Below are 27,468 nucleotides of genomic sequence, written 5' to 3' on the forward strand. Positions count from 1 at the left end.
CCCTGCTTTCCCCTTCCCCCTAACCCTTCTGGAAAGTCTTTCCAGAGACTTTGTTCCTACCCCTTTCTGCAAATACCTACAGCCAGATCATTTCTTCAAGCTAATGAGAACTATTTTCTTTTTCCTCCGGCTCCCCTAGAAAAGCCATCCTCCAGCTCTGCTCATCCTTTGCTCTTTTCATCAAGGCTCCCTCCCTCACTCTCCCAGCTCCCAGCGGAGCAACTCCTCGAGGCTTTTCTAACCCCAGCCCATTAGGGTTTAATAGAGCAGACAACAGCAGCTCGGAGGCTTTGATAGCCATTGCGAGACACCCTTTTCCCTGGCATGATCGATTCCCTGCCCAGCCCTTCACCTGCAAGCCATGAGGGTGGCCGAGTGACTCTTATCCTTGCAGCCCCAGCCTGCCTTTTGACGAGGGAGATGTAGCTCGGAGGGTAGATCCAGTCCTAGAGTTAACGGAGTAATCCTGGAGTAATCACCCGCAGCTTAGGCACCTGAACCTTACCACCAGCATGCCGACTTCCCCACCCAGTGAATGGGAAGATGTGGGTATTCCTAAACAGTACCTGATGCTGAGAAGGGAGGTCCCCACAAGTGGCCAACAGAAATGAGTGACCAGAGCAGCATCCCTGAATTCCCACGCCTCTCAAGAGGTTGGATGTCCGGGTCAGGAAAGTGCCTCCACCTACTTTTTCATCCAGACCTTCAAGTTCTGCTCAGATGTACCTGGATATATGTAGTCTTTGGAAGATCACTACCAGTAAAAGTAAATATTTCAACGTTAAGCCATCACTGTCACTGTGGGGCCTCTGGCAGTGCAGTACAGCTCCAGTGCTGCCTGAAGAGATGGGAAATGGGTAGCTGACCCTCCCAGCTGGGTTAGGTGAATGTCCCGCACTTCCCAAGGGAGTGTCCCACCCCCAGGGCAGAGGCTGCACTAGGAGAGGAAGCAGCGACTGCAGCCAGGGACGGGCACGTGCATTTGCTTATTTTATCTGGTGACTGCTTAGCCAAAACATGTGAGAGGTCCTGATGGGCAGAACCAAACCCACTATTCCTATCTGCCAGATCTCCCTATTTTGAGGACAAGTGCCATTGGCCCAGGGATGCCGTCGAATGGCCGGTGGCACCATTTCTGCCAGGGCTTTGAGAAGCGTGCAGCTGAGGTTGGCCTTTCTGAGAGCTCCTGAAATTACCTGGCAAACCTGGAAGCCTTCACTGACTGAAGAGCAGGGATGGATTTTGATCACAAAACAAGTATCTCCTGTTTTGCCTTTGGGATCCCAACCCTTTATCTGAGCGCGTCTGGGAGAGGCTGATGAAACGGGAGGCACGGGCAGGCTGGATGCTCCAGCAAGCATCCCCCTCCGCTCCCCCACCTCCGCGCACGCCGCCTTTGAAGATGGCAACAAACGTGAATGAGACTCTCTTTGAGCTTTTCTGTCTCTGCCCTCAGCCCCACGTCTCTCACTACGTCCTCAGGCTGCTGCAGACGATCCCTGTGCTACACTCAGAAGTAATTAGGGGCACGGAAAAGGGTGAAACTGCAGGCAGTTTTATGTTCGAAATGAGTATAAACAACTGATTTGGGGGAGCTCTGGATTCTGAGAGCTCTGAACATTTTGACGTGCAAGTTGCTAGAGGGAAATTTGTCAGAGATGGTGACGGGTCCTGGGATTAAAATATTCTCCCAAATTTTTTCCCAGAGCTACCCGACCCCCACCAAACTAATGACTGATTTCTGCTTTTAGCTAAATACACTGCTCGCATGGCTCACGGCAAAGTGGGAAGGAATCTGATCGATTCCACTTAAGGGTGGAAAACTGCTCCAACACACAGGAAAGGGGAAATTTCTTAGGTACCGGGGCCTTTTTCTGTCAGGATTTTCGGCCTAAAAGTACTTTTCCACCCTGTGGGAAGATCTTGCGGTGCACGGGGGAAAGGGAGCAGCCCTTTCCCAGAAGCAATCCGGTCATCCTGTCTGAGGACACCCTTACATTTCTGTCCCTTTAAAAGCGGCGATGAAAAATTATAATTTGATTTTTAACAGATCCGATAAGTTTGTGGAAAAATACTGCCTCACCTGTCACGGCCATCAGCATACTGCTTGTCAGTGATGCTTTTATCTCTTTGCTTTAAAAAGGCTCCATCCTGAGATGGGCGGGGGGGGGGAGAAGAAGAGAAAGAAAAAGTTGATTACTGAACTGGAGAAAAAGAACTAGTATTTAGCTGAAGGCAAAAAAAACTCCTCGGAGTGACTATCATAATAATTATGTGACAAACTGTCAACCTGTAGCTCAGTAGCCGATGAACATATCTGCTGATTCTGAAGTGGAGTGTGCACCTAACAAGGTAAAGGCACTACAAGGGGAGGAATGATATAAAAGACAGAAATAAAATGTAACTCATGACGGCTGTCCGTACATTTTGAATTTGCAAAGTTTGTGCTCGTCTCTGAAAGTGCTGAAGATAGAACTGGAACGGACTGATAGTCTAAAAATATCTCAGTGTATTGTTACAGAGAAATTTTTTATTTTAGTGTTCAGTGCTTTATCAATAAAATATACCTCTGAAATATATATGTGAGAATTTACAATGCTTGCAGGGAATGAAGTTCTGACATTTCCCAGGATGTCACTTTGGAGAAGATCACCGGGAGACGCCTCCGTTGGCGCCGGGCATCCTCGTACGCAACCTTGCTGCCTCTCATTACAGCTCCCTCCTTGTCAGGAGCGCTCCACGTGGCGCGCTCAGAGGGGTGTCTCCCTCTGAATATTTTTGGTAAAAAGCATCAAAGCCGAAAGTGCAAACAGCCTGGCAAGTGTAAATACAGTATCGGCAATGCAGGTGCATTGGATTTGCTCAATGAGCTCGGCAAAGGGATTGTTGGGTTGTTTTCTTTTCACTAGGGGGAATATAGGTTGTCTGAACTCTGTTGTCACCGCCTTGTCAGATCCCGATTTTGCAGACTCTCCCCGTGGCAGCTGTAGGAGAAGCAGCAGGAGGAAGATCAACACTCGCCTTCTGCCTTCCCACCCAGCAGAACAACTTTTTTGAAAACTTTGCAAGCTGAACACGAGCCTTTAGGGGAATGCTTGGAGATAACAAATATCTAATGATAACAGGGGTTTATCACCTTGAGAAGACAAAGACTTATTCTCCTCCGGAGGCATACTGGCTAACTGTGAAGTGTCTGAGGAATTTTAACTGTAAAGTACCTCTGTCATTTTTTTCCCCCAGTACACCCAGTATGACCTCACGGCTTCCATCTGGTTAACAGAACAAATAACACCACTTTCACTGGGCCAAAGTGGCGGGAGCTGTTAGCGAAAGAGTGAGAAACTTTGTGGAGGTACAAACAGCCCAAAAGGCACAGAAACCTGGGACTGAGCTGGACTGGAAATGATCCACCTGAAGAGCACAGAAAACACTTGATTTTCCCCATAGCCATACAAGTATCACTGTGTTGCTGGTGGGGCATTTTGGTTGTGCTCAAATCAGTTAGGAAAGAGGATTCTTCAGTTTGGAGGAAACTCATGACTTGAAGGGAATGAAGACAGATTTTTAAGGTGGTAAAAGAAATATTCTGGAGTGCTATGCAACTCATGTCCGTATGACCATACGAACCTGGGAATATCTTGGGTTTGGATCTGTGTTGCTGGCACTGGTCATGGGAGTCGTGCTGGAGCCGGCAGGTGAGAGCCACCAAGAGCAGCACGGCTGATGAGCGATGCTGGAAATTCCATCCAAAGGAGTTTGTCACCACAGAAAATAAATTAGATTGGTCCAATTCCTCCTCATGGGTTACTCGTGGCTTAAAAAAGGCAGTAGCTATAAATATGCCATCTGACTATTTGGAATTGATCTAGTATGTCACAATCTGTTACTCCATTTCTGAGGAGAGGCCAAGAAAAAAAATAATTCGGAAGTACAGTTTCAGAGCCTACTGTCGTTTGCTTTAAGGAAAATTTCTGTAGTTTAATCTTATGATCCTAGAAATGATGTTAGGAGTTTGGGTTTTCTGAAACCAATGACACATTAAGATGGCAGATGGTATGCGGGCTCAGCTGAGATAAAGGTTGCGTGACTGTGCTAGGAATAAAACATAAATGGCCTGGTACATTGTGTTTGGTGGTTTGGGTTGTTTTTGTCTTTTTTTTTTTGTTTTGGGGAAATTTTTATTTTATTTTATTTTTTACAATATAAACCCTGTAGGCACATCTGCATCATCTTTTACAATGCAATAAGGGAAAAGAAGGAGCTTCTTAAATTGCTGACACAGTTTCTGAGACCGGATGACTGTCAAACTAATTAAAATGATAAAAACCTGCTTACAAACATGGTACAGAGAGAGGATATTTGATCCAGCGGACAGACTGAAGCCTGGGATCCCAAGGGCTAATGTCCTAATCCTGACAGTAACGTCTATGAACAATGTAATTCTCCCTAATTAAAATGAGTTAATATCACTAACCAAGGTGCTTGGAAAACGGCAGAAGAAAACACACTGTAAGCATTCAATGTTAGCAATTGCTGAGACAGGAGCCATGTTTCTTTGCTTATTAAACGCATCATAAATTCTTCCAAATCTCAAGATTTATGCAAAAACCTTTTTAAAGCCCAAACCCCCAAATTAGTTTCAACAGTAGAAAAAGAAGCCTAACAACTCTGATCAAGAGGAAGATGCATAATTATATGAATTTTCTTCAAAAAAAGCTATAGCGTATGCTGTTTATTTATTGCAGGTCTTTTGCACCGTTACTGCTTTTTCGAGGGACGCTTCTGAGCAGCAGTCGTTGCCTGAAGAGAGCAAAGGTTTCTATGCCGGGATTAAGGTAACGCTGATGGCCTTGATTTATTGACTTGGGAATATTTATACATTATCCCTAGGGAATATTTATACATTATCTGACGTGCTCTGAAAAAAACCAAGTCATAGAAATATAAGCTTTGATCATCATAACCAGTGCTGCTTTTATGTTTACTTTGAGAAAATGTCTTAATAAATTACATGGCTTTCAGTCTGTTTGTAAAACGCCCTAAAGCACCCATCAGCACCTGGTGCAGGTGTTGACACTAATGCACCGTAAAGAATGTGCAAAAACACATCCCAAAGTACTCTGGTGGTTATGTATAATGGGAAGACACACCTACAAGGATGCAGAATTTCACTGTATCTAAACCAGAAAAAAAGCGAAGAGAAAAACTAGGTTTTATCCATCACCTTCTTATGGTCAGGCACTGCAAAAACCAAATTGCTGAAGACAAATTCACATGGAGTGAAAAAAACCCACCCAGGCCTAATCCCACTCAAGGATTAGACTGGCAGTCGGGCAGTCCAGGAGAATTTGCGACCTCCTGAGCATCTAAACCTCATGCTTCCATGAACGGTGTTTGAAAAATCTGGAAGCCCATTCTGTGTGATGCTTGAAGAACAGTTTGGGGTTTTTTGGAAATGTCAGGATTTCCCAGGGAATGGAAATTGCCGTTTCTGACTAGCACCAAGTGCTCTTTTTGCTCTTGCCCCAGGAGAACAGACAGAAACGGCACACCCCGACCTCTCTCCCCCCGGCACACCCCGACCTCTCTCCCTGGCACACCAGCCACCAAAGCTGTAATACGGAGACACTTACGGAGACATCCTTCTTCCTGCCATAGCAGGGAAGCGGAATGACGCAAAAATTGCGGTCACTTTGCACCTGGGGCAGAGTAGGAACACAGAGTCCATGACTATGAGGCAGCACCATACTTCAGGCTGTGAATGTTGCTGATATTTCTCCTAGTGCATTGGAACAGGAGCTCCTTTTAACCAGGGACATTAAAAATGAATAAATTCTATGGTATCATGCTATTTCCAGGTTGAACAAAAACCTGTTTTGAGATTAGGAGATGAGAAGCAATTAGACACGATATCTGACAACTGCAAACATTTTCTTAATTGCCAAGAATGTTAAAGTATTTTAACAACAATTTCCCCTTATAAAGTTATTATGAGGGTTATTATGAAGATTATTATTATTTTACAAGCAATTATATCTTTTCATAATTGATTAAAAACACTCAAAATGTCATAAATATCGGTATTGCCTAATTAATCTGTCAAAATGATTTTCTTATTTGCAGTTTTTACCAGAAACGTTACAAATTGCAGAGGACGGCAAAGAGCATGTTTTGACCATTCTGAGCACCGTACCCATTGCCTGTCCCGGGCAAGATGACCCCTGTAAAATTACTTTGCAGCTAAGTACTGAGGATTTGGGTAAGAGTTTTACATATCGGCTTTGAATCTATGGGATTACTTTTTCCTGTATTTATCTTATGATGAATTCCAACAGAAATGATAAGACTTAAATAACAACAAAGGGCAGAAGCCATAAAATCAACACACTGGGCCATATATTTGTTTGTAATATAAAATAGATGCTAATATCACTCAGGTTTTTGAGAAAAATTAAAAAAAAATCTGACTAGCAGTAACCTGAATGGTGATCCTTTGAGATTTGTGGATGAAATAACTATGCGTATAACTTATTTTAAATGCCAGGAGTATAAAATTCCATTTTAAGTTTTTGTAGCAGCACTGGTTTTAGGTAGAATAATTTCATTAATTATCAATAAGAAGCTCGCCTGCAGATTTATTATTCAATAAATGTGTACTGAAGCCTTTTTTCTTTCTTTTGATGGCTTACAGTTTTTATCTAACTTAATATAGAAGAAAAAAAAATCATGCTTACATATTCTTCTCTTTCTAAAGGTAATTTTTTTTACTTGAAAACATTGACAATGTTACTTAGAAAATTCTTGCCTTTTTCATCAGTAAATGCTTTCCTCAGGTTAATCTGGTGGAATATCTTGCCTAACCAAGGGGTGAGGGGGCGTATATACATTTACTTCCCATTTGCACTAAATAAAGCACCTAACCATTTTTCTAACAAGGCATTTATTGCTCTTCCATAGGTGACTCAATGAGAAAATTGTTTAGACATAGGATTACAGACAGAGTTTCTCTATGCACAAAAAGCCAGCTAAAAAAAAAAAAATTGGCAAAACCCAGATAGTTCCTGATATTTTTTTCCTTTCTAAATCCCTCTGCTTTCTCTCCCCATCACCAGCCAAGTGCTTAGACAGAAGGAAAAAATAATTCAAATGGTATCGTAACACAATGATCTTAAACTGAACGGCACCTTATGGTTCCAGCAGCTGTGTTGGCTCTTGTGTGTGAGTGCTTTGCGTTTCTCCATGGCTCAGTGCTGCTCTGTTCTACATATTGCTTTGGCTTAGAGTCTCTGCTGGTCCATCAGGCAAACATCCACTGAGCTCATGGGAATAGATTTTCTTAGATATCGAGGCAGCTAATAACGCAGGTTGGTGTGTGGTGGGATATCCCCACAGCCTCCAAGCAACTTAGACACCTACCGTTTATGAGGATTGAATGAGAATTAGTCACATTAGCTATCAAGGTAAATTTTTTAACTCACATTTTCTTAGGCATTGATAAAGCCTTTCAACACCTCAGCGAGAATTAATGCATGGTCCAGGAGGTCTCAAGTGGGGGAGGCTGAGTTTGATGGATGGGGCAAGGCTGACCCCCTTGCCAGGGTCTTCTCCAGTCCCACAATGTTCATTTGACTGGAGGAAAGAGGGGAGGCAAGACTTGCAGAAGCAGCTTTACTTTCAAGCTGTCAATGAGCTTGATGTGCTGGTACCAAGAGGTCCCAGGATGGAGGCACAACTCAACCAACTAACTAATCTTTGAAGGAACTTGTCACCGAAGTGGAAAATTTCCATTAGTTTTAATCAACTCATTTCGGCAGCTTAAACTAATAACCAGCTCTAGCCCTTGATTTCTCCGTCCTGAGGCTGTTTCCTTGCGTGACGCTTGGGCCATTTATGATCAATTGAGATGTCTGTATATACTTGAGGTTGACTCTCTGCTGCTGCGTGTTTGCATAACGGCGTGTCTGTTTTGTGCCTTTATTGTCTGTAGGGCCCGTTAGTTTATCTGAAGGAACACCGTGGGCTTCCGAAATAAAGTAATGTCAGCCACAGTGCTATAAATTGAAAATAAAAACAACTTTAGCTGAGATTCGTTTATACCAAATAAATTAACTGACAAGCTCCTTGTCTGACTGAATCAATATGACAACACTGTTGTGCTAATTATGTAGGGAATAAGTGATAAGAAAGCTAATTACAAGCACAGAACTATCTCTCTAAGTTCAGACAATATCATAATGAATGCCAAGGCACAGCAGAGCCACTGGAGTTCGGCTTCTGTTAAGTTTATCATTACTATTTTGACAAGATGATTTTCTTTGATTTTAAACTTTTGTTCTGGGTTGTGAGCACAGCTCATGGGGCTGTAATGGCAATAACTATTCCTCATGGAAACCTCCAATTTAATTGAATCAAGAACCTTGAAAACGAGCCAGGATTTTTCTATAAGAAGTGAGGCAGCCTTTAAGGATTTGGTATGAGAGATAATATGCTATTAATATTTGCAGGTTTTTAGTTCAGTTCTTATAGAACTCTACATGGTTAATTTAAATTGTATTTTATGAGTCTTTTCCATAAGGAGTAAAGCATTGATTATTTGATCGTGTTTGAAATACCATCTTAAAGTACTTGAATGCCATCTCCTATAAATTATTAAGCAATTCTAAAAATGGGGAAAAAAGGTATGAAAATTTGATATTTTCATATTAGATTAATTCCATTGACACCATTTCTGGAACTTTGTTCTTTTCAGATGATAATTATTGGTCTAGGACAGAAAACTAAATACTCAGCACAAACAAGAGAAGCGGACACTACTAGTCTTGCACCTAGAAGAGGTCCCTTTAGGAGAGACATGGTGTGCAGAGGCAGAGCTGAATGAATGAGCCAGGTTATCGTTGCCATATCAATTTTATCACTGCCCATCACTTTCCTACCCATAACAGATACTTACATAGCAGGTACCAGCATAGCTTATTAGTTTTCCACATTCTTTTAGTGAATTTATCCTCACAATGCCTCTGTGAAAGACAGAAATAAAACTACCATCATTTCACAGGTTGGAAACTAAAGCACTATAACCTGGCTAAGCCAAAAACACAAATACAAATCTGCTGCATTTGCCTTCCTGTTGTGGATCTGAAGTTCACAATAAACTGACTCGAGAACCCTCCCTTTCCAGATCAAAAATTCCATTTATTTTAAATTAAATAACTCCCAGCAGATACCTCCTTATGATAAAGCTAGTGAAAGATAAATGTTTTCCAGAAACACAGACTCATCTCTTTCTTTGTCATGAGAACTACTCGTCTTCATTCCCTGGGCATGGACCCATAAAGATAAGACTGTCATTCCAGAAATATTAGCACCTGTGGAAAGAAAAGCACCACTGAGTTTTAGTAAACTGTCTACTACAGGGGAAAAAAAAAGAAAAAAAAAAAAAAACCAAACCCAAAACAGAGTAAAATGTGCAGCGGGCTGCCAGATTGAGTCAGGCACAACTGCCTTCATGCAGACCCCATCTGGTTTCAAGGCATGTGTGTCCTGGAATGTGAAACATTTGTGTTGGATGGTAAACGGGGTATGGGCAACTGTTCGGATAACTCTTGTCAGACTCGGTGTTTGTGTTCATTTTAGATAGCCAACTACCGGGGCCCCCAAACATCGCCCTTTCGGCATGCCAGGTGGATCTGCTGCGGGCGCCCTGCACGGAAAGCAGCTGTGCAGCAGCCGCGGTGACAGTGACAGCCGTGACAGACTTTGCTCAGGATGGGAACCGCGTCAGCCGCATCCGAGCCGAGCCAGTCGGACGGAGGGATTTGCTTTGGAGGGCTTACACACCAAAGGATGTGAAGGTCGGGTCCTAAAATAATGTGGAAAATGTGTCAAATTTAAATGGGAAGTTTAGTACTGCAGAAAACAATCAAAAAACTTAACCTTATAAACATCTGGGAACTGTTGTCAGCAGAGTAAACCAACCCAGCCTCTTTATGCGCCAATAAAATTAACCTGTAAAGCCTTTTGCTTTAACAGATTTAGGCTTGATTATTAGTCGGCACATCAGTAAGGCCGAATGCTGGATTATAGATGGAACCAGGCGAGTTTGTGTATGCTGGAAGAGGAGAGAGAGAGAACACAGTTTAGGAAATTAGCACCTTTTTGAGAAGGAGGGAGAGGGAAAACTGAGGGTCTAGAGAACAGTTTCTGAAAAAGCAGAGGAAAGACAGCGCCTCGGTAATGAGAAAGGAGGACCGGGACTCAGCAGCTCTGTGTTCAATTTGTGGCAGTGCCAGGAATCACCAGGACACCTCCGATGACACATGCGGCTGCTCCGTCCCTTCATTTATCCCTGTACAAAACGTCCGAAATAAAAATAATCAGAATCAATCAGGGAGGCAAGCCGTGCTTTCCCTGCCTAGAAAGGAGCGTGGCGAGCAGGGACCAGCCCGTTGTCGGTGGAGTTGTTTCAGGGCCTTGGACGGGAGGTTTGAGAGCCGTAATCCCACCGCCCCAGAGAATAAACCAGAACATGGATTGGACTCAGCTAAATTTCTCAGAGCAGTGGCACATCTAAGCTGGTATATTTTAAGGAACCAAAACCAAACACCCAGTGAAATCTATAATTTCATTGCCCTGATTTTTGTGGATTCGCTCATGAGAGAATGAGGTTAAACTGGACCAAAAGAATTTTTGTCTTCAAAGGTAAAATGCCTGGCATGTGACTATATCCTTTCCTCTCCAGCATAGGCTTCTTTTAAATTTTTTAACATTCTTAAATCAGAAATTGCAGCTAATTCCATGTAGTATACTCACATACCCGTATTTTTTCTTGAAGTTACAAATGCTTCCATTAAAATATTAAAATGTAACAAGTGTGAAATGGAATTAATCAATTTTAATAATAAATTCTATCTATCTCAGTTAAAACTTGATCTATGGAAACATAATAGACATTACCTTCCCTCCCCACCATTTCTCCATTGCTGCTTTGCAGTTAATTGGAGAGGTTAATGTAACACAGTTCCTGCAACATATCAAGGAAAAAAATCCATATATTAAAATCCACATAATCTTTAGTCCTTCAGACTTGTTCAAATATTTTTGATTTATCTGAAAATTGAATGAAAATGGTAAGCAGAACATTCTGACACACTCAGACACCTGATAAAGTGAATTTCTTCAGAAAACTAAGACTGCCAACAGCTAGGACTTGCATTCTTTGCTGGTATCATGCAAGCAAAGAGCAGAGAAAAAAGGGGCTCATGGATTTGTTTGTGCAAAGGTTTTACTTAGGAAGGTTGCGGCCGTGGAGAAAACGGGAAAATTCTGAGACGCTTCTTTATATCACGCTGTAGATACAAATGATACAACTGACCTCAGATCAAAAACACTGTTCAAAGAGGTGTTCAATTTTTCAGTCCCCAAGACCATCACTCTAACAGTTCGGTGTGCCAGACACCAGTGGGTGTCCAAGCAATGTCTCTCTGTGATGGTTAAGGGGCATTTTGCAATACAGATGATATATTGCCGCAGGTGAGGAATTTTGTCAGGGAGTGCGCTCCCGTCTTCACCCTCTTATTTATTTAATTTCACCACTGTTCCTAAAAGCTGAGTCCTGCTTTGTGACTGAAAGACTGCACAAAGATATAGCGGCCACTCTTCTTCCCCGCTCCGCGGATTGTAGCAGAACTAACTGGATTGCACCTCTGGATTGCTCATGGGCAAAGGGCGGGCAAAGAATTAACAGCCCTGGCCAAGAAACGAGCCTGGCAGGCTGGAGATGAGAAAACAGCAATTCTTCATCACTCCCACCAGTATGACTGGGAGCTCTTCATATGGCAAATCACTACGCAACCCAGAGTTGCATTTCTGAGAACTGGATCGCAGAGTACGGAAAAACACCATGGCGAGCAGACACGGCCAAGTGATGCCCCAGATTCAGGTATTGCAGCCCTGAAGGGAGTTGCCTTTCCTCTGGCTCTCGCAGGCTCCTTGCAGGGCACCAGGACTCTCAGACCTTGTCCATGACCCGGCTTGTGCCCAAGTAGCCAAGAGCTGATGCAGCTGAAGATCTCCGTAGATCCTTTCACCTTTTATTCACACGCCGAAAGCAGACAGCTCCAGCAGCCTGATTCGGGCCCTCGGCGCCAGTACCCGATCAATAACCTGCACATCAAATATAAAAAATCAGCCATTCAGATGCTGTATCAGGAAATTTAAGGTCAAATTAGGGGACAGGCAGTGACGACTACTAAAATATGCTAATGGTACTTAATTACAGCATACCTTATACCATACTTTAGGCATTAAAATTAGTACAATTTAATGAGCACTCTACTCTCTTGATAATTTCAGCAAATGATCTACTTCTTAGCAAAAAAGTTTAATAAAAAAAGCTTCATTTTTTAGCAGATAAAGAAAGACAGTGCATTACATAAGAGCACTTTGAACTCCCTTATTGCATGTGATTAAACTCCGTTGTTTGAAAGCAAAGCTTATTTTGTACCCGTTCGCAATCATGTTTTAGAAGTCAGATTTTAGTTTGTACTTGACACATGAATCCTGCCCCTAATGTTTTGTGAGGAACAGTAATGAAGAAAAACTGCTGGGTAGACTGTATTCATTACACATTTCATTTTAACTAGGTCACAGTTCGAGACCTCCCAACAGGGAACTGCTACTCTTTCACTGATCCACACATTATCACATTTGATGGATGGTGAGTATTCTACTTTGAAATAATTTGGCTCAATTACTGCAGTTTTCAGTTTCTGGATGTAGGATGCATTTGATTTTACATTAGAATATCAAAAGAGCGTTGTACTAGTTTGCTTATAGTGATTAATGTAGTGCTTCAATAACATACATGGTTTCCTTCCAGCTGTTTATGCTCCTTTTAAAAAAAGGACTAGAAATGGATTAATCTTCAAACAGAAACGGGTTTAAGTCCGAATAATTTTTACAGGACAAAGGTCGGATTCCAAAATGTTCTTCAAGCAGAATCGTCATTATTGACTTTGAGAGGGTGTCTACACCAGGTAGCGTCATGTTAGCGACACCCCAGTTCCACCTAAGAGAGCCAGTATGTCCCTGTAGCGGCACGGCACGTGGGGATGGCCTGTATCCTTCCCAGCAGTTTAGTAACACCTGATGCAAAGTCACTCTGCCCAAGTGTGTTCTTGCATTCTTCTATCTACTTCCAGAGCTGGTTTACACACCGCTGCATTTCTGCATGGGGCTGACAGCCATGATCACAACCAAAAAGCCATAAAGACGGCCATACTCTCTCAGATTAAAGAAGTTCAGAAATGATAAGTGGCAAATATCAGGGAAAGAGTACAAAAATAAAGTTGTTCATCCTCCCGTATTTTCCAGGTGTTCTCCTATATTATCCAGCAATAAATGCTTAAAGACCTGGCGCACCAAAGGTGGTATCTCTGTGTTTGACAACATGTACTGTACAGAACTTTTCTTCAGTTAGCTTCCCTAGTCATTTGTGAATCTATCTACCCCAGTTATTTAACATAACAAAAAGTTTTTAGAGTTTTGATCCAAGTTGCTAATATTTCAGATCACATTCCAGGTTTGCCATTCTGCCATTAACCTCCTAATGGCACAGATAATGACTTTAGGTGCACAGCATCCACAGGGGCTCGGCAGGCGTGATATTCTAATTTTGGTATCCTAATGTCCCAATTTCAGTCCATCATGCTCTGGAGGTAGCATCTGAAATGACATCAAAGCTGGAGAAACGTGGCAGTGAAACGTGAGTTAGAAAGGCAGTGGCTCCGTTAAAGGTTATACTTCTGCCTCAAATCAAGATGTCACCTAACTGGGTAGCCTCAGCTCTGCACATCTAGGGCTTTACAGTTTCTCTCCTGCTTTGCTGAATAACATCTATAATGTGGTCGGGTACTGGTTTCATGCAAGTTTGCTTTCTTGATACGTAGAAGCTGTGGAAGAGCTGCAAGAGGTGCAAAGACTTTCCCATTCCGCATGGTATCTGAAATTATTTCAACTCTGGGATATTAAATTAGATTAGAATATTATTTCAAAACTCTCTATACATTCATATTCTAAAATACTCCCTTCCGATTTAAGACTAAGAATGGACAGTGATCTGCCAGGTTCTTGTGTTTAGGAAGTCATAAATTACTGAAAAGCGCCTCTTGGAATGGGGGAACACTAACACTCTCAGACATGTCGCACATTTTTACATAGCTTCCGTGGGGAAAAAGGTCTAAAATAAAATAAAGCAATTCTATTAAAATAATTCATTTTGCAACCCTATAGTTGGTAGCACCCGGAAATGCTTCTAAGGAATTTACGATTCGATTTGAGCGCAGGGAGTTTGGAATAGCCTGTCCTTCTGCGGCACCCTGCCTCAGAGTCACACAGCCTTGAAATGCAAAAATCCCAGGATTAGCTTGGCCCCTCGGTAACTCCATGTTTCTTCCTCGCGGACAGACGTTCATTACTGCTCTGTCCAGTGTAGCTTTTAATGACCCAAGCTGATGGGGCTTCTGCCATCTCAATAACTAAGTTATTTCACTAAGATATATCACTTCTTGATACTCAGCCAAGTTTCTTACCCATCATTTCACAGTCTCATTACTCCTACTTATATTCCCATTTATTATTGTAAATAATTTCTCTTTCAATTATTGTAATGATTATGCCACCCTATTACACATCAGTTAAGCAACTTCTCTGTCTGCCTACCCCAAAAAATGTTAACACATTAGCAAATGATTTTAAAGCTCTGTATTTAAGGAGAGAGGAATGCAATTCCTGCTTCTGTCCTGATAAAAACCTATAACCTAAAGATAAAGGCTGACACAGAGGCACGGAACTGAAGCATCCCCCTTTGGCCATGAGTACATGGTGGAAAATTGTGTTTGAAACGAGGTGCGCATTAGGTATTGTGAAGGGAGGAATTGTATAAAAATCTTGTGGGCTCAAGTAAGAAACCATATGAGCGCCCATCAATAATAAAAAAGTATCAGAAAAGAGACCGATCTGCAGACTCTAAACAGCAAAGCAAGGGAGGAAAAAAAGCTAAGAGAAACTTCTCCTAGGGACTCTGAAGCAATAGGCTGAGAGGGTATGTGGAGCATCAGCTCTTGGGCATCAGGAGCTACATCAGCTGTGAGTGATCAGTAGACACAGGCTCAGATAAGAACATCACACAGGAAAGAAAAGAAACATCCAAAATTAGTCAAGAGAACCGAAGGAAATCGCAGCTTTTACCCACCTCTATATTGCTACAAAGGTGTCAGCAATCAAAGCTGAAAAAAGAAACTATCAAAACTGATTCTGGGATCAAGAGCAGAGCACCCATCAGACAACAGAACCCGAGGAAAACCATTTGTTCCACGCCAGAGCCTGTAGGTCAGCTTGCCAGGAGACAGCAGGCTCTGAGATCTAAATGTTGTCGGCAGAGCTGCTGTGGGTGGGTGGTGTTCCAAAATTTAAATGAAAAGCAAAGCTCGTCAAAATTTAACTTAATTTAAAAATCTTGATTCTAATAATTTCTTTAGCAGATTTGTTGGAAAATTGAAAAATGCCAGGAAGATCAAAAGGCTGGAGGATGTTTCTTTTTTGGTAGTAAAATTTTCCTACTGAATTGGTCACTTCCAGTTTATAGCTTGACTTGTAAGATTTCACAATAATACTTCATTTTCTAACTTTTATAGTGATGTTTTCAGTGATTTTTAATCTGACATGCTGAGTTCACATTACATCCGAGGTAGTTAGCTATTCATTAGGTAACTGAACTACCTAACTCCCATTCCTCATGATAACACTCCCCTTTGGTATGTCCCACGCTAATATATTTCTGCAGAAATATTTATCTTGCAATCCTTTCATTCTTTTGACCAAAGAAAGTGACTGAAAATCAAAGAAGACTGTGTCATATTTTCCAGTGTAAGCACAATCAATTTGTGTATATTGAAGCATAGATGTGAAATAGCGTTAATTATAGTAGCTAAAATCCAGAGAGAGCACTTCCTTTTATAGCAAAGTACCTTCTAAATTAAACAAACGTGAAAGCCTGGTAAAGCAAAAGTATAGCCCTCATTACTAGTTATGGCGCATTATAAATATAAAAGCTTTTCATGCCATAAATTGTAGATTCTTAAATATGAACTACTAGCTTAAAGCTAAATACGCAGAAAATCCTTTTAAGGCAAAATAGAAAAAGGAAAATATTTCTTGATTGGTGAACTATGGCATTCATCATAGTAGCCCACCACTAACTCCTAGGTATGAGTGGCCCTCCCAGAGGTGCTGTTCTTTTTGACGGGCTGTAGAAGTTTAGACGCCTCTGAGCATCCAGCGACTGCTGAACACAACCCAACAGCTCCGCTCCCTGAGAACGGCATGGCCAGCCCCTAGTGATGAGCGCTCTGAAACCAGAGGACATCCTCCAGCGTCACCCAGCACTTCATAGGGTCACAACTAGCACAAAACAATTCTCACGAGCAAGGAAAGAGGGAGCCTGGAGGGACACACCAACAAATCAAATTATTTGGTGGCAAAACTCTGGTGGAAAAACTTCAGGAGCAGCCCCAGTAATAACTGGATTAATAAAAAGATAAGTGTAGCTTGGTGAATAGTAACTGTATTGTGCTAGTTAATCTAATGCTACTAGTAGTAATTGTTTACATATATTTATATTCCTTTCTGTCCCTCTCTTTGTTGTGAACCAGCAGAAACAATTCCTATAGCATCTCACTGTCATAATCAAAGACACAGGAGAGTTTTATAATTCTTGGATTAAGCGCACAACTTGAGCCATGAGTTCATGCCGGGACAAGAACTTGATGCTCTCCTTGAAAGACTTCCCAAACACGTGGATGGGGAGGGAGGGAACCACAGTACATCCTCTGCTAGAGACTATTAGGGCAGCAGGATGGAGAAGTGGACTTTGGAGGGCAATTGACATGCAAGCAGTGGCGCCTGGTTCACAACGAACACGCAGAGCTCCCTTACACGAGAGCTCCAGTAACTCTGCTTCATGCTTTTAGCGCCACAGGGCTGCAATTTGGTTTCTCAGATCTTGTCCAAAGAATCGTTATCACAATTACAGTTGTATAAATGCCACAAAAGTTTACCTGACTACATCCAATTACCCATTCAAGTAATTCAAAGGCAGCTGAATGCTTCAGTTTAGACACATTGCAGGTTTGTTACGTGCTATGCCATCTATCCCATGACTTAATTGAAGGACTCCAAGTGACTTCCAGGAGAGTTGGATTGGGTCCACTGTCAATGCTTATTAAGCAGTAAATAGCTCCCATAATGATATTTAAATGCATATGCTAATACAGTCTTATTTATCGGATACAGCTGATTAGTCTGGGTACAGCCATTCTGACGCTTTATTTTCCATCAAGCTCTCTAAACATCTTTCCTTCTAAGCTCCACCTGTTGAAGGAAACTGGGGAAGGTGGTTCTCATAAAATATCCCGTCTCCTGTGTCTCTCCTGTGAAGATGTCCAAGTGGAGCTAGTACTTGGTGTTAAAAGAGATTATCTATTTGTTATGTTGTCCTTAGTTCTAATCAATCTTAGCCACAGCATCTGCGCGGGGTATTAGGATTTATGCGCCTGATTAGAAAACGAGACGAGCCAGAGCCATTCAAAATCTTATCGTTTTATGGCCAACTTCACTAAGTTTTTCAAGATGAAAGATAAAGTCGGAGATGTTTTCTAGCAGAGTTTTAACAGTTGGGGTTTAAATTCTTACTGTGTTTTAAGCTTCATACCTTTTTATGGCTTTTATTCTGAAGAGAAATAAAATGCAGATATATAAACGCTAAAAATATCTTGGTTCTTTAGCCATTTGTTCCTCTGTATAGGAAACATTAACAGACTGAAAAAATATTGATGTTTGTATGAGAGTTCTTAAAACCAATCTTTTTATTTAGTTGAGGTATTTTATACATTCCTTTTCACATTTTCTTTTTTTGTTGTTGTTGTAGAAAAGAGTAATGCTTATTATTATAAACATATAGCTTAGTTTCCATATAAAAAATGGATTGATAAAAATCATGTTTAAAACTCAATGCTGTGCCCTCGAAGGAGGCAGAAGCAGCCATCACTTTCACAGACGGCAGCTGTTGGCTCGCGTGAAGATAACTCCAGCAACACACATGAAGTACGCAGCCGTGTTTTCTTTACATCACGTTAGAATAAAATAGAGGAAGAATGAGACAAGCTTGTGGAACGAGAAAACAAAGGACGAGGAGAGGAGGATCCTCTTGCAGGTCCCTGCTGTGGAAACCCGAGGGGCTGAAGGCAGGAACAGTTTTACCTGGCTTGTGCCGAGGGCAAGTGCCTGCCAAGTTATTCAAGTTATTCCGCCCGCGGCCTCACCCCGATGGAGCAAGGACTTTCTGCACAAAGAATGAAAGTCCCAAATTGTTCCACACGCTGCCATGCGCTGATTGCCAATCCGTTTAGGGTGGAAGTTGTGCTTACAGGAAAGTTCTTGAGGGGGGGAAACCAACTTCATTTTGACAGCTTTTCCGCACAATCCCCGTCTTTCACATGAAGTATTCACCTAGCCACAGTCACTCTTGTAAAAGTTGGTGATTAGTCACAGAAGAGGTTATTTGAGCACTGATTTTGCTCTGAAGAATATCATGCTGTAAAGCATCCGGTTAGAACCAAAACATATTTATTAAGGCCTGGAGGCAGGGACTTTTTCCCATTTGCCTTTTATCAACTGTTTATCCTTTTTATCCATGCCCGTTGCCATGGCAGCAGCTGGGAGACAGCTACGCGCTTTTCACATGAATTCTTATGCACTTCCAGCTAATAACTGCGACGCCGTTCCCCTGCTTACGGTGCCGGAGAGACGCTTCCCCGCGTGTTGATTTTTCCCTCCTTCAAGGCCAGCCACCACGCTGGCCTAATTAAGGAGCGCTGCTCTACGCGTACCAACGAACGGCCGTCACAGGTGGATGCTCAGGGTCTCTCAATCCTCTTTTCTTTTTTTTTTTTTTTTTTTTTTTTTTTTTGCTCGTTGCTGTGTAGGCGTTACGATAACTATAAAATTGGCACCTTCCTTTTGTGCCGGAGCACGTCGCGGGCGTTTGAGGTCCACGTTCGGCAGTGGGACTGTGGAGGCCACCGCTCCGCCACCGCCTGCAATTGCGGCGTAGCTGCGCGAGAAGGGGGTGACACGGTGGTACTGGACACCTGCAACGGCCATTTTCGGGAGAGCAGACCCCAGCTAGCCGTCAAAAGCACCCAGGCATCGCCGCACGTCAAAATCCTGAAGTCCTACGGAGGGAGAAAAATAACAGTACGTGGATATTTGAGGACTCTTCTTGTTGTTGTTCTTTAAAAATCTGAGTTTAATATTTCTGAATTATTAATGAAGTCGCTGCAAAAAAAAAAAAAAAAAAAAAATCAGTCTGAAGCCATAAGAGCGCCTGCAGCAAAATGTACCGAAAAAATGAGATGCAGGGAAGAAGCTGGTTAAAGTGTTAGTTTAACAAACTGTAAAACAAAAAAAACCAAATATGTCTGGAAATTTCTTGGAGACATAGCGGAGTGCCAATATTGTCACTTACTCTCCGCAGCACAGCACTCCGCTCTCACTTTGTTTATGCCAGGCGCCACCCAACCGCATCACATAAAGCAAATTTCTTTGCACAGCTTACGATATAAATATTCAAGGAAAGATCACAGGTAGCAGAATAACGTCGTTTTAGAGTGGAAGAGTAAGGCAATATGAGTCAGATCTAGATAGACCCCACAAGCCAGGAAAATGGGCTGCAAATGTGCAACATTTGGTATAATTTAAAGTATTCGCCTAAAAAATATATGGCCACAGCATACTTTGCATGAGTATCACTTATCCACGCTAATCCAGTGAAATCACGGGAAGAATAAGAGCAGGCTGCACCGGGGGCTTTGGTGAGGAGAAGAGATACAAATTACGGCCAAGAAGATAATTTTATCCTAGAGTGGTATCATGGAGATTTATTGCCAGGAAATGTTTTGGGTGAAGACAGGTCCACAATAGAGCCAGAACGATGCAGGGAGTGCCTGTGCTTGGCTCTGCTCATGATCTCACTTGGAATAGGCCTTGGTAAGTTAGTAATTGAAAGTCTGTTAATTATAGAATAGAGAAAAAGCAGGAAGCAAGCTGTCATTTCGCTTTGCAACTGAATGCAATATAATTACTGTTTTATGACTAGAATAATCTTAGCGAGGAATCCCTCTTCTCAGTTACACCTCGTGCAAGTCTCAGTGAAACAAATCAGGACGCCCCTGGGCCGCGAACGTGAATCCTGCCCTGAACTGAAGGGGAATCCATAGGAACTGTGCAGCAGTGGACATGGTGCCTTATCAGGCCGCTGTGCCCGGTGCATCCCAACGTGCTCAGCAGTTGCCCATTGCCAATCTCGTGCAGCCCAGGAGCTGGCTCCCCCGCAGCTCCCGCGCCGTTCAAGGCTGATGCTTTGAATGGAGTGAAGTCACGCTCTTTTCTGTGCCAGGCAGCAGCTTCCAGCAGCCAGTCACTATATATGTCTTTGAGGTCTCAAAAAAGCTTCTTCAAAGCCTCAACCAGCAGCCTTACCTCCAGGTGGGTTATGGAAAACCTGGGCGGTTGTTAGGTCCTCAGTGGCAGGTGGGACACCTTGCCCGGGGCAGCAGGAGAAGAAAGGGTTACAGCCCCCCGAATTCCGGAAATAAATCCGCACCTGGAAATATTAATCCAGACAGCACAGGAGGCTGAAGCAGCTCATGCAGTCCTGACTGCAAGGATTTTATACGCAGCCTTGTAGGAAATGCTCCTCCCTGTAGTAAAGCATGTAATTAGAGGGCACATGGTTGCCTGAAGAAGGAAATCAAATCTTACCCAGCACCGTCTCACCTGCGGTTCTCCTGCTTTACCTATTAAACAACTAAGAAAAAAAAACCAACTCATCAGGCCATCTGAGCTTTCTGTTGGGGAATCTTTCTTTTTTTTAAACTTACTTTGGGAAGTGGGACACACAACCAAGGTGGAGGTACAGCCAAGACCTTCTGACTTATTCAAAGAACTGGTTTTATGGAATGACTTCATTATTCTGGTTTTAAACTGAAAGAGGGTAGATTTAGATTAGATATTAGGAAGAAATTCTTTCCTGTGAGGGTGGTGAGACACTGGAACAGGTTGCCCAGAGAAGCTGTGGCTGCCCCATCCCTGGAGGTGTTCAAGGCCAGGCTGGACGGGGCTTTGAGCAACCTGGTCTGGTGGGAGATGTCCATGCCCATGGCAGGGGGCCAGTAATTTTGAAAAAAAGGATGCTTTAGTTCCCCTGATGAAAACACAGAGGGCCTGAGTTCAAAACATAGTGTCCCTGGCTGTTATTGCAATCGGTGGCACTTTGCTGCTCCGCTCAGCTGGACGAGGAGATCGCTCATGGAGAGCTCCTCAAGTGCCTGAAGTGATGACTGGGAAGCTAAAATGGGCAACAATGCTCTTTAGTGCAGCCAAAATGTAAACTCTAGCATCCAGCAAAGAAATGCAAATATAAGCTGGTTGGTTCTCCACAGATATGAATAGATTTGGTGGGGAGGAGCTTGTAAGGGACCAAAAAATCCCCACTGAAAGAAGGAAAAGCATTGGACATTATTTGGCTGAATAAATTATACTTAGGCAGGGGTGACTTAAAAAAAAAGATAATTGTTTTGAAGTTATTGTAATGAGATGATTCCAACTATTTAATATACTTTTTAAGATTAACTGAAAACATTTAATTTTGGATAAAAAGAAATAAATTAAGTTTACTCATCAGGACAGAGTGCTTCTGCTCTCACTCCTGGCTCAGATCAGTTCCAAAATAATTTTCATTTTACCTGTAAAAATAAAGCAAAGAAACAAAAATACATTTCAGTTGAAAAAAAAATATTATTTTTTTTTATTATTTGGTTGGGACACCAATCTGAAAAATCCATTATCCACACAGTTCCTTCTTTGTCTTAACCTCAAAATTTTTTTCTTTTAAAGGTCAGTGTAAGCCTACCGCAAGTTCTTTAATGAGAAAATTGCTTTATCCACTTTAAAACACAATCATTTTCGGGGTAATCCGGCCTTGGAAAATGAAACGATTTTTCAGAGAGAAGAAAGCTGTTTTTCAGACTTGGCAGTTTATCTAAAAGAAATGATTTCCCAGGCAGACGCAAGGGTGGCCTTATTGTCATGGAAGTCACTTCAAAAATTAGCTGGTAACTTACCAGTGGGAAAACTTCAATGGATCTAATTATTAATTTAAAAATAAAGTACTTGTACAGTTTTATATTTATGTAATGCTATCAGACATTAGTTACACAGAATCTGAAAGCAAGCTAAATAATAGCACAAATAAATATTTATAGTGTATCTAAGTGATCTTAAACTACCTCCACCGTCGCCAACGTCCTACTTTGATATTTTCGTTTATAGAAAGGGACATTTTTTATTGCATGAAAAGCTTGGTAACAGCTTCAATTCACCGGGGTTTTTTTCTGCCTGTTCAGATCCTGTTCCCTTCGGGAGCGTTTGTGCGAGCCGACGTGAGCGAGTGGGGAATGGGTTTGACGGTGAGGACACCGGGCAGCGACTTCAACAGCACCCGAGGTTTGTGTGGCCTCTTTGACGGGATCGGTCGCAACGACCTGAGCGATGTGCCCGAGGAAGACTTCATAGAGGAGTGGAGGTACAAAGCGAGAGAGGATGCCGGCCGGGGAGGTGCTCCGCAGCACTGCTTCACGGGGTGCTGATAGGTTTATTTCATTACGTGCTCCCCCCGCGATATGACAGCGAGATCTGCTTAGTCTAGTGAAGGAAGCCTGGAGACCATGACCATCCAAACAGCGCGGGGGGTTCATTTTCAGCCAGCACAATACACAGAAGCAGTTATTGAGAGAGAAGGTTTATATTCGCAAGAGATGTCATGCTAACAGCTGCGTTAAGATCCCACCCAGCTGTTAAAAAAAAATGCGGTTCTCACCCACACTAGAAAATGTAGATAACTGACAATAGGGATTAATTAAGGGTTTGGTATTTCTCTTGTTCTTTTATTCCCGAACACTAATTACAATATGTGAGTATAGATTAAATGTTACATTTTGACAAAGTGTGGTAATATATGTACCATGCTAAAAACTTAATATCTACTCTGCTAATGATGACGGTGAGCTCTAAAAACTTGCACTTTCTGAGACAGATGGTCTGGAACCAGGAGTCTGGTGCTTTGACATATCCCTGTCTCTCTCCCTGTCCCCATTCCTCTCCCTATCCCTATCCCTATCCCACATTTTAATTCCCGTTGCTGAACTCTAAACGCACCTAACAGGTGTTCCCAAAACCAGAATGGGTTTGGTTGACAGTGTAGTCATATATATTTTGTGAAGTATGTTTTTCAAATAAGGAAAAATACGGTGAATCACCTTAGCATACCACTTAATCCGTACATGGGAATTTAGCACAATCCTATAGGAACAAAAAATTTTAGAGCAGAAAAAAACCAAACGCCTCTATCATATTCGAGCTGTATTCAATGAGGTCTTAAATAATTGCTATTTAATGGCAGTTTTGACCTGTCATTACAAATGGCACTATTTAGAAGTCAGCAGCCCTCTTTATCATCTTAATAATGTGATAATCAGTTAGAGCTTGCTTCTGGGAAGGCAAAGGGAGAAACAGTTTGGTGCAAGAATGACCAACTGCTGACTACCCAAAGAAGGGCTGACAAGATCCTTTGGAGGTCCTGTTCAAAGCGAGTTTGCTGAAAGATCAGAAGCCAAAGCACAATATATAGGAATTTGTTTATAAGACGGTGAGCAGTTTCCTAGTGCTCAGCACATACCATGGAGATACTTCAGGGAAGGCAGGAAAATCTCCTGTTAAGTGAGAAGGGCAAGAGGGGGGATGAGTCTCACCGTGCAGTACTCCGAAGGATGGATTCTCAAGGGCCTTCAGAACCTGGTTAAAAAACCAACGAAGCCACTGGAAAGGCTAAGGCCACCTCTGGAGGAGTCTGGATCGGTCTCTGATCCACCCATGGAGAAATGGCGCAGTACAATACGAAACCTGGAGGGTGATTTCTCTGCTGCTGTTTTTAAGTTCATTTTCAATAACACTGAAAGCGTGTTAGGTTTTCTCCAGCACCTGAAGCTAGTCTGAGTGCTCACCATCTGGCAGTTCGGCTCTTTCCCTGACTCCCACCTCTCTCAAGCAGCTGCAGGGCTCTGAATGGCACAGATCTGTTTTAAACATCAGCTTTCCGATGCAACTTTTAAACAATAAAACAACATCCTAGCCCTTAAATAACATATCGACAAGGAAAAGCTGAATTTTAAAACATGTGTTTTAAGTAGGTAAAATACATTTTTCAAACCATTTTTCAAACCTTTTGAGAAACCAGCAGCAATGCTATTAATTTTGAACTCTGCCCCTACAATAGCTTACAGCTCAGTTTGAGAAACTCGTCTTTAGTTCTTCCTTGATTATAACGGGCAGCTAAGAGGAATGACAGTCTAGTCATCTCATGCAGGGGACAGAAGGCGCTCACTGACAGGCTGTCAGTGTACGTACACCTGTGAGGAAGGATGGGGTTTTCAGTGCCTCCATCCGTTCCACACCATACACCTCCCGTCCTGTTCACCACAGCTGACCAAAGGAAGAAATTTGGTTTCACGTAGGAACAGCGAAATAATTTGTTTCAATAAAATATCAAGGCAAAAGAATGTCACTTTACTGAAATTTGCATTTGTGTTTTAATTTTCTGTCCCAATTCTGGACCAGTTTATTATTTACCTAGAGCCTTTATTTTGTGTAGTGCTCCCTCAAAGAAAGAGCTAGTTCTGCTGCCTTCATTTAGGTTTACGGTTAGTTCATGACGCAAGTCTGGGCAGCTCCAGCTGCAGGTAACCCCACCATGCAGAGCTGGAGGACCAGCGCGTGCAGGACGCCCGCTCAGACACCAAACTGCATTGTCCAAAAGGCCAGAGGTCAACTTAGCACTCCCTCAATCACCAAACATGTTTTATTGTCCTAGACTGTAGGAAAGTGCAGAATAGCTTGTGCATTTCGGCAAGCGTAGAACTCCTCTATCCTGCGCTGCCCGCACATTGGGTTAAATGGTTCCATAAGTGTCTGGGCTCTTGTTTCAGAAAGAAAAATTGGTTCAATTTGCCTGTGTCACTGTGATGTTTTATTTAAAAATAGTATTGTATAAATGATCGCAATAACAATGCCATATATGCTATTTTCAATATATATTGGAAAAATCAGATAAAGGCAATTACGCTTCCTGCAACAGAATCTAGTGTCTGGCTCCAAAATGTTGGCAAATGCTTTCACTTTCCCCAAATCTCTGCATTCTGGCTGCAGGACAAAATTAATGCCAAAATAATTTAAATTTTCGGTGGTATTTCAAATTTGTCTGGAAATAAAGTGCTGCCAACTATTAGGATAAGAAGGATATCTTTTTCTATGAAGCTCCAGGACTTCTCTTGTGCTGCACAACCAAGGTCAATAAGAGATCTTGTGCTCATGAAATTTCCACACAGACTTTAATCATGACTGTTTATTCAAACTGAACTCTCTAGAAGTTCGTCCATCATTAAAGCTGGACTAAATTAAAAAAAGGAAAAAAAAATCACCTTACCTTACGTGATAACCTAGCCCTATGATCAATAGAAAACTTCTTTGCGTCAAAAGAAAAACTCAAAGAAATCTCCATTAGAAGACAAGAATGAAATGAAGTATATATATAAAAAAAAAAATTAAAGGAAAAAAACATTTAATAGAAAAAACATAGCGACCCAAGTCTTAGAGGAAACTCCTGGTAAGGAGAGCACAGTGAAATAGATAAAGATGATTTTCACAATAAAGCATTTGAAACAAATACATCTTTTTTGTCATTCAACAAGCTGTATCTGAGTCATGCCCCAGACAAGTCCAAGGCCTTATTTCATGTGCAATATGCAAAGAGTAACCTGCACCTTACAGAAAGTTCTGCGAAGTGAAGTCAAGTGGTTAGGCAACGCTCCAGCAAAGCACTTAAGCATCTGTTACTAAAACGTCCCAGTGTAGTGCTAAAAAAACATACAGGACAACTCAAGAAGGGCAGCGCAAAAGCGACTAAAGAAAACAGAGATTAAACTTGAGCATTTTCTTAAGTACTTTGGTAGAGTGGGAATTTATACATTCCCCAGCCTCAGGGAAAGGAAGTTTACTTGGTATTGCAGACTAATTTGTTGAAAGTTTCCTCCCTCTAATCTCTTTCTATTTTTAAATCAGAATACCTCCAGGGAAGAGTTTATTTGACAAGACTCCAGCACCTTCTGAGAGGACGCAAAGGAAAAATTATTGCAGATGTCAGAAGGAGAGCACCAAGTCTGCACCCGTGCCGAATGCCTTTCAGACTCCTTTCCCTCCGTCCTCTGGTTGCCATTATGATCACATGGATTACACCTCTGCAATCCCCTATCTAGATGTTACATCAGAGTTTGTCACTCATTCAGAAACAGAGTCTACTTTAAGACAAGACGAGAAACCGTCAGCCAACTCCTTTGATCAAAGACATCTGCGTAAATCAGTCCAAAAGCGAGGTAGCCCCGAGGACCGACTAAAACCCCTTGCGCACAACGTTTCCATGACAAAGAACAGTTCCATTAACTCTACCAAAGGAACAGAAAACCTACGGAGAGCAAAAAGGCAAGACTATTATGAGTACTCATCCTTTCACCCCTTGCATGGCCCAAGCCAGAGAGACTCAGAGAGCTTTGCATATTTTTTCCCAGAGGATTACTTTGAAGGGATTAGAACGAAACTCCCACTGGCCTGGCCCACTCCCAATGGCCTAACTGCCACCAAAGCTCGGGAGATTTGCCACCAAGTTCTGGCAAATTCCACCATTGGCTTAGTGTGTAAAGGTCTCCTTGGAAAACAGATGGATGAGGCAATTGATATATGCCTTTTAGATCTGCAGCTCAAAGATGACGTGGCTTGGGTGAGGGCATTGATAGCCCTTTTAGAAAACGAATGTGAAAGAAGACTGCTAGGAAACAGAATGTTTCATGTAGGAAAGCAGCCATCTGCTACCCAGGAGAAAATCCTCACCGTCCTCCGGTGTCCTGCTTTCTGTAACGGCAACGGACAATGTACTGAACTGGGCTGCCAGTGCTTTGAAGACCACAGCTCCTATGACTGTAGCATTGCCAAAAGTAAGTAAAAAATTCTGTTTGTTCCTACCCTACCCATCTTTCCATAGTATTAGAGTTATTAGGTAGAACATCTGCACAGAGTTGTTTGCTCTTCAAACAGTGCTGCCAGTGAGATATTTGATGAATTAGTAATCAGTTTTTGACCTTGAAGAGCCGATCAAAATATCTGGTTGGCTGGTCCTTCACTTTTTCGCCTCAGTAACTTTTTAAAAATGGATTTTACAAGCCCCTTAGCAAATTGGTTTTGCAGAAG

General features: G+C 42.2%; 1 protein-coding gene across 5 annotated transcripts in view; it reads left to right on the top strand.

The window, feature by feature from the left end:
- LOC128912844 (von Willebrand factor D and EGF domain-containing protein-like) overlaps positions 1-27,468 on the top strand; it is a 186,160-nt gene that overhangs the window by 56,746 nt on the left and 101,946 nt on the right. For all 5 annotated transcript variants that reach the window (XM_054209491.1, XM_054209493.1, XM_054209490.1 and 2 more), the window contains 7 exons: positions 4,746-4,835; positions 6,124-6,259; positions 9,634-9,851; positions 12,642-12,715; positions 19,041-19,311; positions 22,521-22,699; positions 26,290-27,215. In XM_054209491.1, the coding sequence (XP_054065466.1) occupies positions 4,746-4,835; positions 6,124-6,259; positions 9,634-9,851; positions 12,642-12,715; positions 19,041-19,311; positions 22,521-22,699; positions 26,290-27,215 (1,894 nt within the window). The remainder of the gene's footprint in view (positions 1-4,745; positions 4,836-6,123; positions 6,260-9,633; positions 9,852-12,641; positions 12,716-19,040; positions 19,312-22,520; positions 22,700-26,289; positions 27,216-27,468) is intronic.

This window comes from Rissa tridactyla, chromosome 7 (genome assembly GCF_028500815.1).
Source record: "Rissa tridactyla isolate bRisTri1 chromosome 7, bRisTri1.patW.cur.20221130, whole genome shotgun sequence".
NCBI lineage: Eukaryota > Metazoa > Chordata > Aves > Charadriiformes > Laridae > Rissa > Rissa tridactyla.